At 36.4% G+C, this 13,972-nt stretch overlaps 1 protein-coding gene across 6 annotated transcripts in view; it reads left to right on the forward strand.

Annotated features, from left to right (window-relative positions):
- The window catches only part of SMAD4 (SMAD family member 4), a 110,661-nt gene that overhangs the window by 73,603 nt on the left and 23,086 nt on the right, over positions 1-13,972 (forward strand). For all 6 annotated transcript variants that reach the window (XR_006293988.1, XM_043558856.1, XM_043558853.1 and 3 more), the window contains exons 5-8: positions 888-1,100; positions 5,056-5,175; positions 5,270-5,386; positions 6,779-6,829. Coding sequence is in view for 5 of the 6 variants with exons in the window: in XM_043558856.1 (XP_043414791.1) it covers positions 888-1,100; positions 5,056-5,175; positions 5,270-5,386; positions 6,779-6,829 (501 nt within the window). In the remaining variant the exon portion in view is untranslated. The remainder of the gene's footprint in view (positions 1-887; positions 1,101-5,055; positions 5,176-5,269; positions 5,387-6,778; positions 6,830-13,972) is intronic.

Raw genomic sequence — 13,972 nt, forward strand, 5'->3', positions numbered from 1 at the left:
GGTGAAAGATGTTGATTATTGGGTTTTTTCACACCATATGTTTATCAAACATCATTTGATTTGGGTTTCTAGAAGGAAATTTCAGTTTGACTTACCATTTAGGATTTTTCTTTTTGGTTCTAACCCTGGAGGGGACGGACATTGAATACGTTTCAATCTTTGAATGCATGACACTTAACAATAAGTCTAAATCCTGGAATTGGATAGCTATCAGATCCCACTCATTTCTACAGTGTGAAATTAGCAAGAAGATGCAGCTAATTACTTGATCTCAATTTGGTCTTCTCATCTGGATAAACATTTTCCCCAGTCATTTGGTTTTCATCTAACTCCTGTGTTTAAGATGATTATTACCGGGGCGCCTGGGTGGCTCAGTCGGTTAAGCGTCCGACTTCGGCTCAGGTCATGATCTCGCGGTCCGTGAGTTTGAGCCCCGCGTCGGGCTCTGTGCTGACAGCTCAGAGCCTGGAGCCTGTTTAGGATTCTGTGTCTCCCTCTTTCTCTGACCCTCCCCTGTTCATGCTCTGTCTCTCTCTGTCTCAAAAATAAATAAACATTAAAAAAAAAAAAGATGATTATTACTTCTAGGTTAATCAATAAACTAAGGAATACCTCTTCAGGATCATTGCTGGAAGTTGTTGGGAGTATAGTCTATCTTCACATTTCTGGGGGGTCTGTCAGATTGATTGGTAAAGTATATTTGATGTCACTATTTCTAAATGCATAGTTTTTGTTGATAAAGTAGTATTCTTTTCAAATATTATGAAAAAATTCTGAGTTAGAGTTATTTACGTTATAGTTAATTTTAGGTGTTATTACAATACAAGATTTTTTTTCTGGTAACAGAAGCTTATAAAATTTTTAAATGTGTTTACTTTTTTATATAGCTCCACCAAGTATGTTGGTGAAGGATGAATATGTTCATGACTTTGAAGGGCAGCCATCATTATCCACTGAAGGTCATTCAATTCAAACCATCCAGCATCCACCAAGTAATCGTGCCTCAACGGAGACATACAGCACCCCAGCTCTGTTAGCTCCATCTGAGTCTAATGCTACCAGCACCACCAACTTTCCCAACATTCCTGTGGCTTCCACAAGTGAGTAGTAGAATCCAGTGTAGTCAGCAAGTTGATTTTCCCTATTTAATATTTACATGTAGTCACTTGGAGGAAACTCCAAGTAAAAATTAAAAGTAATGTGTTATCTTTTATAGGAAAAAAGTATTAAAAAGGTCTTTCAGTTGGTCCTAGAAAAAATGGTGTTTGTAATTTTGCAATTTACTTAAAAATTTTTTTTAATGTTTTAGTTTTGAGAGAGAGTGTGGGCAGGGAAGGGGCAAAGAGAGAGGGGTATAGAGGATCTGAAGTGGGCTGTATGCTGACAGCAGAAAGCCTGATAGGGCTCGAACTCATGAACCTCGACATTGTGACCTGAGCTGAACTCACAAACTGCGAGATAGTGACTTGAGGTGAAGTCGGACACTAAAGCGACTGAGCCACCCAGGCTCCCCTACTTAAGTGTTTTTATGTTGATGTACAGTCAACTTGGAATTTAAGTAATAACTTTGATTATAATATTGATTTAAATTAATGGTCAATTTGTACTACCTCTACTACTACATGCAGAAGTAAGAACTGTCTTGAGCTTACAGGTATGTTTTAGAGAAGTGTTTGAGTAGTTTGGACCAAGATGTTTGTAAACATTTCTGTTAATGGAATTGCAAGCTTTACTTTAATCAGTTTTTATTTTTTATCTGGCAGAATATTACTTTATAATAGCCGTTTCAGTCTCCCTTGTACAAATTTAGAAAAAAGGATCTTGATAAAGTTGTTTATAACTTATATCCCTTAAGATAGACATTATGTATTTTAGTCAATTTCGAAATAAAGCTAAATTCTGTGTATCTTTTTTTTTTTTTTTAACAAATTTTTCTAAAAGGCTCTTCGTGATAGAGATACACCATCTTCTCTGCTACATTATAGAGACAGAGGGATATTAGGTTTATCTTTTCTTGGGCCTGATCAGGGCAATAATGATTCTGTTCTTTTTTTTTTTTTTTTTTTTAATTTTTTTAACGTTTATTTATTTTTGAGACAGAGAGAGACAGAGCATGAACAGGGGAGGGTCAGAGTGAGGGAGACACAGAATCTGAAACAGGCTCCAGGCTCTGAGCTGTCAGCACAGAGCCCAATGCGGGGCTTGAACTCACGGACTGCGAGATCATGACCTGAGCCGAAGTCGGCCGCTTAACCGAATGAGCCACCCAAGTGCCCTTTAATATTGTTCTTTAATATTGTTGTTTATTTGCACAGTCACCAAATGTTGCATGGTTTGCTGTTTGGCAAGTGGAGTCGCTTTTTTTTTTTAACTAATTACAGAGCAGGGTCTTGGCATGTATATGGTGTTATTTGCACCTGGTTGCTAAGGAGAGTGTATCTCAGCCCACATCAGCAGTAGATTGTTGATAGATCTGGACTAATACTTTGTTAGCTGCCACCAAAGGAAGCATTATTCTATTTAATATCAAATGAGATTCAGAATAGAAATTTGATCTTTGGAATAAATGGGGGACTAATTTCTATAATTGAGTTTACAAGTAAAGTATACCAAATATCCTCCCTTTAATTCGTTTTACCTCTTCACCAAAATGTATGTAGCAACATATTTTGGATTTGCTACCTGAGATGACGGTCTCACCATAGACAGCATATTCTAAGTGGATCTTAAAGTTTAAGCATATACTTTAGAGCCTGGGCCCTCTTAATCACTTAGTGCTTCTATTATCTGTCTACTCTTTATTTACCAATTTGGGAATATAGTTTACAGAGTGGTCAGTGATGGATAATAAAAGAAAACACATTATAGCCAGCCAAGCATAGATTAGTGATAGAGTACAGCCACTTACTTTTATTGATATTATCTGGAGATTAAATTTGCATGCCTTTGTTGATGCTTGCTAAAGTGACTTCATTCTAACTGTTCTATTCCCTAGAGCCAAGTCTATTGAAAACCAGGAAAAGTGATATGAATGAAATGCAGATAGTTTTTCTTGGTATTTTTTAGATATATTTTCATAGTCGAATTGTGATTTTTAAAGAATTTGTTTCAAAATGTTCTGTAGATCTCAAAAAAGTGTATTGATAGGATTAAAAGAAAAGAAATTGGACAAAATAGGGGAATTGGAAGACTATTTCAGGGGCTCCTGGGTGGCTCAGTTGGTTAAGCGTCTGACTTCAGCTCAAGTCATGATCTCCCAGTTTGTGGGTTTGAGCCCTGTGTCGGTCTCTGCACTGGGGGTGTGGAGCCTGCTTGGAATTCTCTCTCTGTCCCTGTCTCTCTCTGTCCATTCCCCACTTGTGCTCTCTCAAAAATAAATAAACTTAAAAAAAAAAAAAGGATGACTTTTTCAAATAAGCTTATCTAGGTGTATTGTTTAATTTCATCTTACACACTTGGAATTGTGTAATAGAAATATTCAGTACCAATAACAACCTGTGTTCATTTGGCACTTGAATATCTTCAGGTTTTTTTTTTTTTTTAAGTATCTGTAAATTAAAATAATCTCATTTCTCTTATATAGGGACACTTTTTGTAAGGTAGCTAAGAATCTGACATGTACAGTTGTTAAAAGCAAGAGTAAAAATGTCATTAACATTTGAAGATAACTTGGAAAAAATTTTTGGGGATGAGTAGGAAGGGAGGTTTCTAAAAACATCATGTTTAAAAATAAATAATTGGGGAGTATTGAAATAATCTCTTTAACTTTTAATTTTATAATCCTAGCCTTAAGGAAATGTGATTTGTAGAGAGGAGAAAAATGTTCCTTTTCCTTGATACTTTGATCGATGGTGTCATTTCCTTTTGTGTATCTTGATTATATTCCCATTTAGATGAGAAAAGATTGAAGTTATGTCAGTGATAGATAACAACTGTGAAATTTCATTGCTTTCCAAATGGAATAAACAATTGACTTCATTAATGCTTGCTTAAAGAAATCAAGCATTTTCCACTTAAAAAAAAAAAGGCCTTAAAAATGTAGGTCATTGGGTTGCTTGGCTGGCCTGGTTGGTGGGGCATGTGACTCTTGATCTTGGAGTTGTGGGTTTGAGCCCCACGTTGAAGATAGAGATTACTTAAGAAAAAAAAAACAATAAAATCTTTTAAAAAATGTAGGTCAGTAAGCAATATTGTAGAATGGTTTTGAATAGAATAGAAGCCACAGGAGTCTTACTCCTTCTGGTATATTACATATAGAAAGAGTAAGTAATTTCTTGTAAATCCAGGAATATGGTAGTGTTCTTGGAAAGAGATGATTTTTGGTTTTTAAAAGTACATGAAAAAATTTCAAAGTAGACTTCGAGTTTTTTGTGGTTTTTTGTTTTTTGGGTTTCTTTTTTTTTGGTTATTTTTTGTGTGTGTGGTTTTTTTTGTTTGTTTTTTTGGGTTTTTTTTTCAGTGGTTTTTCGTTTTTGTTTTTGTTTTTGTTTTTACTAGCAATGCTCTATTGGTTTAACAGTGAAGCTTGAACTTTTCTAAACTTCACCTTACCCATCACATTCCATTTAAAAGATTTGCCTGCTCTGCTTTTCTTTTATCAAACCATAGCATTTTGCCATTACCAGTACCAGTGCTGATGATAATGAATTTCTAGTTTTCAACATTTTCTTGAGCCTGGACTTTTGGAGTCCTAATTAGAAGGGTCTAGAGCTAGATGGCATGGCCAGTGATGAGCTGATGTGCTTCTGAAGTTACTGTGATAGGCTAGACATGTAGTGGGATTTTGCTGGCACGTGAAGAATATTAATGAAGGAAAAGGCCTCTAAAATTAGCTAGGCATTACTTTAAGGTAGAATAATTTTCAACTTTTTCAAGTTAAGGTTTGCCTTCATAGATGACTTTAGGGTTTGTTATTTGATAGACCATGGACTAGTTCCACTTTTTGCCCATCTTTATAGCTTCGATCATCAGTTATAGTTGGTCCTTCATTTACTGTATAAAAACGCAGGATTGCATCTAAAAATGTACCGTATTAATGTCTTCTTGTTCCTCTAGGTCAGCCTGCCAGTATACTGGCAGGCAGCCATAGTGAAGGATTGTTGCAGATAGCTTCAGGGCCTCAGCCAGGACAGCAGCAGAATGGATTTACTGGTCAGCCAGCTACTTACCATCATAGTATGTACATGCTTTTTAAAATCTTTTAAGTAGTTGAGAAAAAATAGGCAGACTTTATAAAAGCAAATTAATCCATGTGGGCCTTAATTTTTAGACAGCACTACCACCTGGACTGGAAGTAGGACTGCACCATACACACCTAATTTGCCTCACCACCAAAACGGCCATCTTCAGCACCACCCGCCTATGCCGCCCCATCCCGGACATTACTGTAAGCTCTTGTTTTTGTTTTAAGGGCCTTTTCTTTTTGAGAACTTGTTTTCTTTCTGTTTTTTTTAAATGTTTTTACATCTTTTATTCATCTTACAATTTAGTTTCATTAAATGATTACTGCTTTTCAGCATTTTGGTAAAAACAGTATTATTTACTTTTCATAGTTTTGTTATCATACCTTTGTTTTAGAGGAGTAATGTTTACTAAATTTATTTCTCTGTTGCTAATGTTTCATTAACATCACATTGATTTCCATTCATTTGTTTGTTTACTTTGTATATGTTCTTAGGTCTCATGTATATCTGTATATCCACCCTAAGTGGATTGAAATCCCTTGAGTGTCAAGATCTCAAGGTTTCCCTCATCATAGTATTCAGCAAAATGCAGACACTTACGTGTTGTCTCTATCATTACTCTGTGCAGGCTTGATTTGGAGGGATACTCTACTAATAACCATAGCTTGTAATTTCAGACAGAAGAGGAACATTGTTCATTTGGCTTAGTGAAATCAAGACCCTGAATTTTTCATATGTATCCAATTCCTTTTCCTCCATTATAAGATTAATAGAACCAGAGAAAACTTGGAACATACAGAAAAGTGTAAATAAGAAAATTTATAGAGTCCTACCACGTAGAGATATCCACTTCTAATATTTTTCATATTTTTTCTTCCAGTCATATAAACGGGTGTATATATATTGGGAGAGAAAGGATCATACTATGTATATATTGTTGTATCCTGCTTTTTTTCAATTATGTTACTATTTTCCATATCTTAGGGAATGTCATTTTTTATGGCTGCCTGGCCCAGCAAAGTGGTTAAGGTGCTGAGGTTGGACCCTTAACTGGCTGTGTGACCATTGGCAGGTTATATAACCTCCACTAACTAAGCCTTAAGGGTAATAGTATCTATCTCAAGGAGTGTTGTAAAAAGCAAATGGAATAATTCGTGTGAAAGGTTTAGCACAGTGTTTTAATGCTTAATAACCTCTCAATTTATCCTTAATTTAATAAACTTTAAACATTTGTTTTTAGAACGGACCTAAGATTTTGAATTATTGTTGTATATTGCATTGTAAATTACACTCTTATCACCTTACATGAATAATTCATTTATAATTTAAATCTTGTGTGTACAGTTATTGCAAATTGCTTAACAGCACTTGGCACATAGCATTAAAATGTTAGCTATTAAATATCCACAAAAGTACCTTGAGAGTATTTGCTTATATAAAGTAATCTAAACTAAGCTTTTAAATTTTTAGACATTGAATAAGTTTTAAACCACTCCTAGGGTATGATAGTTATATTTAAGTAAGGTTTATTAAAAGTTTTAGCATTGGAAAACTTTTAATAAATAAAATTGGGATTTTTATTGTCTTTTCTTCAGGGCCAGTTCACAATGAGCTTGCATTCCAGCCTCCCATTTCCAATCATCCTGGTAAGTGTATTTCAACAATGATTCCCTATATTTAGATTTTCTTCATAGTAATTAAAACACACACACACACACACACACACACACACACACACAGGTTTTAGTCTAGTTACACAGTAACCTACCTAACTTTTTAGATAAGTACAGTACTCCTTATGGCATTAGCTAATCAACAGTTTATGAGTAGCCAATAGAGTCCACATAAGCTGCCTATATTTGATACTTTTTAACTGTCTGAAATAAAAGACAAGAACTGTTTTTTCAGCTAAAATATGAAGTACCAAAGTGCTGGTTTTAGCATTGAATACATAAATATGCAGCAGAAGAAAACTAGGTTTCAAAATAGAACAGCTGTAGAAATGTAGTTTAAAAAGCCAGGGAAAAATCTAAAATGTGCGCTGGAAATAAAAATAATTCACTGTGTCTGTTTTAGAAGATAGATTCAGGAATTTTTGGTTAACTGGAATTTTTAGAAACTTTTTGATTAAATTGTGTTCAAAGGAGTAAATAGCTGAATAGATTTCCTTAATTCAAATTTGAATATATCTTTTAAACCATAGAAGTAAAAAAGCAGAGAGAGTTAAAATACTGAAGGCTTCTTAACATAAACATAGCATTTTGAATTACTTTCCTCTATACCTTCATATGTTTTTCTTAGCTTAAAAAGATGCAAATAAAATTGATCGCTTAATTTTTTTTCCTAATTAAAAGTAATTTGTTTTATTATGAAGAATTTCAAACATATACCAAATATCAGACAGCACCCCCACCCCCACCCCGACCCCCCATTGTACTAATCCCTCAGTTTCAGCCATTGTCAGCTAAGGACCAGTTTGGTCTCATTTATACCCTCACCTATTATTTTGAAGGAAATCCTATAAAATTGTTTTATATATAAATATATCAGCATGTATTTCCAATAAAATTTAAAAAATAATGTAACTACAATAACCATAATGATCATTTTAAAGGATAACTTATAGTTCTTCAAATAGATCTACATAATTTTCTTAAGCAGTGTTTGGTTTGTTATTTTTTATGTTGGTTCTAATTTTTCTTCCAGCTGTTAAAAAAAAAACATTGAGGGTAAGATTTTTAAGCTTATAACACTTCTCATGTTTCAGTTTAAGAGATTTGAAGAGTTTCTGAATCAAAAGGCCAAACTGCTTTATAGAGATCACATCAGAGTCTGAGAACCAGTTTTACTTACCATGCTTGCCAGCATAGGCATGATAGTTCAATAGTCTTTTTGCTGATTTAGGAGGCAAATAATATTGGTTTTGATTAGAAGAAAAATGCTACTGGCGGGGCCTAAGTACTTTTTAACCATACATATATACTACTTAAGTTATTCTCTTTAGTGGGTTTTCTATATGTTATTTGCATATTTATTGAACATTGTTTATGGGTTAAGGAGCCTTCCCTTTTTAAAACATTTTTATTGAGAAATATAGAGAAAAGTATATAAAACAAGTATACATACAGTCTCATGAATAACAGTAAAGCCAACACCTAGGTAATCACCACCCAGATTGAGAACTACGACAGCACTCTTAAAAAACTTCCTACCCCATGCATTTTGTTTCAGTCAAAAACTTTTCTTCTTCATCTCCAGAGATCGGCACTATCCTGCTTTTTGTGGATACTGTTTTTGTTTTTTGAAACTGATGAATGCATCCTTAGACCATCTAGTAGATTGGTTTTACTTGTTTTTTGTTTTTTGTTTTTTGTTTTTTTTTTAAAATTTTTTTTTTTCAACGTTTATTTATTTTTGGGACAGAGAGAGACAGAGCATGAACGAGGGAGGGGCAGAGAGAGAGGGAGACACAGAATCGGAAACAGGCTCCAGGCTCCGAGCCATCAGCCCAGAGCCCGACGCGGGGCTCGAACTCACGGACCGCGAGATCGTGACCTGGCTGAAGTCGGACGCTTAACCGACTGCGCCACCCAGGCGCCCCTGGTTTTACTTGTTTTTAAAATTATATGAATGAAATCGTTATATCAGAATCTTAATTTGTTGTGAATAAATATGTTGGGATAAGAGGGGAAAATCTAGAGTCTTAAGAATGAGAATTTTTTCTGACTTCAATGAAGCAGAAAGTCATTAGTCATTGAGAGTCATTAGTGATGCCTGGCATTTTGGGGAGCCTCAGTGTCCATATGGCTAAGTGGAAGGTGGTCTGCAGGAGGGAGGGTAACCAGAGCTCAGAAGAAAGACCTACTCTGGATGGGATGGTGAGGTGGGGTTAGAAATGGTGGCTGGTTATTTGGGCTTAATTTGGATTCAGCAATTGCTTTTGGTTTCCTGATAGATTTCCTTCATTCTCATGATGCAACTGATGTTGAGGTCTAACAGTTCCTGGTGGTTAGGGAATAACATTAACTAGTTATGAGGATACACATCTGGAGCACCCCACACTGGTATTAAAACTTCTGTCTTGAGTAGACTAGACTTAATGACTTAATGGTAAGAATTATTCTGAAAGGTCTCTGTCCAAGTGGTTGTGGGAGAGGATCAACTGTGCACATACACCTGTAGTGGAGTCAGCTGGTTGGAATGCAGAGGGCTGTGAACTCTTTGACTATGAATACGTAGAGGCCCCAGAGGAGTTTTACCTGACGACTGTTATCTTCATTACTCCTATTACAGTATTAAGAGAATATTTTAACTGGTCGCCCTGTTGGGAGGGCTTGTAGTCATGGTTTACTGTCTACTCTTATTCAGTATTTCTTTTAAAATTTGGATCCAATTATTTCTCTGCTGAAGAACTTGCATTAATTTCCCTGATCATTGCTTGGCCAAAAGGATGAAGTTGGAATTCCTTAGCTGGGCAGAAAATAGACTCTGATCCTGTTCCATGTGTACTTTTCTAGCCTTGTCTCTTTATGCTTTAACCATCCTGAAGCACATACTCAAGCTTGCCCAGGTATCATTCCTTTGTGCTTCTTCTTTGTCTTATGTCTTGTGCACTATATTAGTTACCTGTGTTCTGCAACAGACTACTCCCCAAACTTAACTAGTTAAACAGTAATAACCATTTATTATACTTAGTTTCTGTGGGCCAGGGATCTGGGAATGGTTTGGTTGGTTTGCTTTGGCTTAAAGTCGCATGAGGTTGCAGTCAGGTTGTTGGCTTGGGCTGCTATCATCAGAAGGATTTTCTGGGGCTGGAAGATTCACTTTCCAAGTGGTTTACCCATATAGCTGGCAAGTTAATGTTATTGTAAGCAGTAAGCTCCACTTTCTCTGCATGGAGCTTCTCAAGTGTCTTCACACGATAGCCAGCTTCCCTCAGAGTAAGTGATTAAGAGAAGGCAAGACAGAGCCTCAGGGTCTTTTAAGACTTATCAGAGGCACCTGGGTGGCTCAGTTGGTTAAATGTATGACTCTTGATTTTAGCTCAGGTCATGATCTCACAGTTCTTGAGTTTGAGCCCCACGTCGGGTTCTGTGCTGACAGTGTGGAGCCTGCTTGAGATTCTCTCTCTCCCCTTTCTCTGACCCTACACTGTTCACACACACACCCTCTCTCTCAAATAAAGAAAGAAAATTCAAAAAAGAGGATCAAAAGTCATGTCATAATTTCTGTAAGGTCCTATTTTGTGAGGAGGGGATAACACACAGATATGAATATCAGGAGGTGAGAATCCTTGGGGACCATCTTGATGCCCACCCACATACTCCTAAACTCCTAAATGTGTGTGGCAAATTCCATTTATTGATTGATTGATTGAGACAGAGCATGAGTCAGGGAGGGGCAGAGAGCAAGGGAGAGAGAAAATTCCAAGTAGGCTCCGAGTTGTTAGCACGTAGCCCAGTGCGGGGCTCATTCCCATGAACCGTGAGATCATGACCTGAGCCGCAATCAAGAGTCAGAGGCTCACCACCCTGAGTCTCCCAGGTGCCCCTGTGCAAACTCTTTGTAAAGATCCAGCTGGAGTATACCACTTTTGGGAAGCCTTTCCTAATCCCTGTGTCCTCTGCTACCTAGTACTTTTAATTCTACTAAATTACAGTTGGTAGTTCACTTCTTATCCTTGATTCATGAACGAATAGAAAAGAACGCAAAGTGGGGCGCCTGGGTGGCTCAGTTGGTTGAGCGTCCAACTTCAGCTCAGGTCATGATCTCACGGTTGGTGGGTTTGAGCCCTGCATTGGGCTCTGCGCTTGACAGGTCAGAGCCTGGAGCTTGCTTCAGATTCTGTGTCTCCCTCTCTCTGCCCCTACCCCACTCATGCTGTCTCTCTCTGTCTCTCTCTCTCTCTCTGTCTCTCTGTCTCTGTCTCTGTCTCTCAAAAATAACATTTGGAAAAAAAAAGAAAAGAAAGCAAAGTAATACTTGTTTTAGGTGTGTGGTTAATGTGGCCCCTTAAGGTCTGATTAAGAAATGCTAAAATGTTCTACCCCAGACTTAGGACCTTTAAGAGGGAAAATAAGCATATACTTCTGAATATATAAAATATTTGAAATAATTAAAAATCCTCAATAATAAATATAGTGTATCTATTTTGAGAAATAATTTTTCTTTATTAAAACACTTTTTAATGTTTAATTTTGAGAGAGAGTACAAGCTGGGGAGGGGCAGAGAGCAAGGGAGACACAGAATCCGAAGCAGGCTCCAGGCCCTGAACTGTCAGCACAGAGCCCAACACTGGGCTTGAACTCATGAGCTGTGAGATTGTGACCTGAGCCAAAGTTGGACACTTAACCAACTGAGCCACCCAGGAGCCCTGCGAAACGATTTTTGAGGACAGTTACATAAATGCTTTCAGACACAGATGTAATATAAATTGTAGAAAATGAAAATAATTAGTATTGGTCATTACCTTGGTATTAAGGATTTCAGGTAGGCCATATACTTGATGATTTTTATGCTTTGACTTTGATCACTAAGTCGAAAAAAATTTTGGGCAAGGTTAGTCATTTTATTTCTTTTTTTATGGATTAACTTTGTTTTTGCTTTTTCTTAATGCAAAAGCTTTTTCTTTAACATTCATCAAATTAAATATTAATTGCAAATTAAAGTGAGTTTCCTCAGTGTCTTTGAGGTTGTTTTGGTAATTCACAAATGGATTCAAAATTGACAGATTTCCAAATTCAGGTTATATTTTAGTAGTTTGGAACTATACCATTCAAGAGAGAGTCTTTATGTGTAGATAAAAGATTCTCCTAGGGCATCTCATTCAGATCTAAATAATAAAAGAAATAATTCATAATGAGTCTCTTGGGCACTTTAACCAAGTTTTTAACTTCTTGAATTACTTGCTGTCAGAAATTGAAGATAATGCCTTGGAGACTTATATTTCCCAGTGTAATTGAATAACATTTATTTGATAAACTGTGCTTTATAATACATTTCTCCATTATAAAAAATATTTAGCTAAGTTCTTATATTGTAAAAAAAAATTCAGGTTGCTAACTTAGTCTTTTAAAAACCTTTTCTCTCGCCTGGGTGTCTCTGTTGGTTAAGCGTCCAACTTTGGCTCACGTCATGATCTCACAGTTTGTGGGTTTGAGCCCTACGTTGGGCTCTGTGCTGACAGCTCAGAGCCTGGAGCCTGCTTTGGATTCTGTCTCCATCTCTCTCTCTCTGCCCTCCCCCCCTCCAAAGAATAAGTAAACATTAAAAAATAAATACATAAAAACCTTTTCTCTGGCCAGTAATGAGCAGTCCATAGGCTTCATGAGACCAGCTCAACTTCACTAGTTCAGCAACAAGGAGCTAAAAGTATCAAATGAGCAAGCACATTAATAATCCCACTCCATCTTGGTAGGTGTTGTTGAGTTATTAAGAATGTTCTCTCTAATTACATCCTGCTGTTAATACTAGTTTTGAGAAGCTGCAGGCTTATCACTTATATGGCATTTGATCCTTGGAGCAAAAGAGCAAAGAGGGATCTAGAAAGTCTTTTTTTTTTTTTTTTTTTTAAGTTTATTTATTTATTTTGTAAGAGAGAGAGTGTGTGAGCACAAGCAGGGGAAGGGCAGAGAAAGAGAGAATCCTAAGTAGGCTCTGCACTGTTAGCACAAAGCTGAATGTGGGCCTGAACTCACAAACCATAAGATTATGACCTGAGTCAAAATCCAGAGTTGGATGCTTAACCAGGTGAGCCACCCAGGCGCCCCAGGATCTAAAAAGTCTTAATGAGTGCTTCTTATTCCTTACTCCTGTTTATTACTCAATTAGCAAATTGAGAGTGGAAAGTTTTCCACATTATATACTGTATCCCAGGACTGCCAAGTTCTCTGGAACCCTCTTAGATTACCTCTGGTTCTCTCTGTGCTCCTAGATGGTAACCTCCTTCCTCCTTTCTTAGGCCTTAATAATCTCTTCACATAGCGTCGTTTTTCTTCCCTGATCAATGGTGTGCAGTTTTGATGCCAGTTTCTGTTTACTTCAAGTTTCTTACAATACGTCTTCCCAGTAGCAGGAGATCATCTCATACTAAACCTATTCAGATATGCAGCTTTATGTAACCATCATTGCTGTATGGTATCTGAGATAATTAGGTAAATGAAAACCCCTTTGGCAACTGGGAAATAAAATAAGGTTTAAGTGCAGTTGCAGATATTACAGTTCATGATGATAAAAGTATCTTTTTTTCTTATTTAAACATGGAGATTATACAATTCTCTTTTTCTCCTGTAAATTGACTCTAATGGAAAAAGGTTGCTCACCATGGAACTTTACTTCTGGATAGTGTTCTTCAGTATGAACTAGGAAATGCATGTCCTTGCGCCTTATTTTTTACTGAGCATTATAGACATTCATGACTTTAGGGCATTGTTTGTAACAGAATTTATTGTGTGGACTGTGTAAAGACCTCTTTTAAGTGCTATTACTGTTTTTTTTTTTTGCTTCCAAAACATTGGGTAGTTGTTAACTTACCTTAACACAACCTCTTTAGTTTTAGCTTCAACCAATATACCTGCCAGTTACGTTTTCTGAGGCTTTTGGTTCATAGCATAATGGAATGTTTTCTATAAAGAATAACTTCATAAATATTTCAAACTGTTTTTTTAAGAGGGGACTTCAGTGTATCACTACTTTTCAAGTTTAATGATAACCAAACATATTTAAAGAAATTTAAGTATTTGTGATTAGTTGATTTGATCTGTGTGGCAAAACATTTCAAGTTAAGTTTT

The sequence above is a fragment of the Prionailurus bengalensis genome, chromosome D3, assembly GCF_016509475.1.
Source record: "Prionailurus bengalensis isolate Pbe53 chromosome D3, Fcat_Pben_1.1_paternal_pri, whole genome shotgun sequence".
NCBI lineage: Eukaryota > Metazoa > Chordata > Mammalia > Carnivora > Felidae > Prionailurus > Prionailurus bengalensis.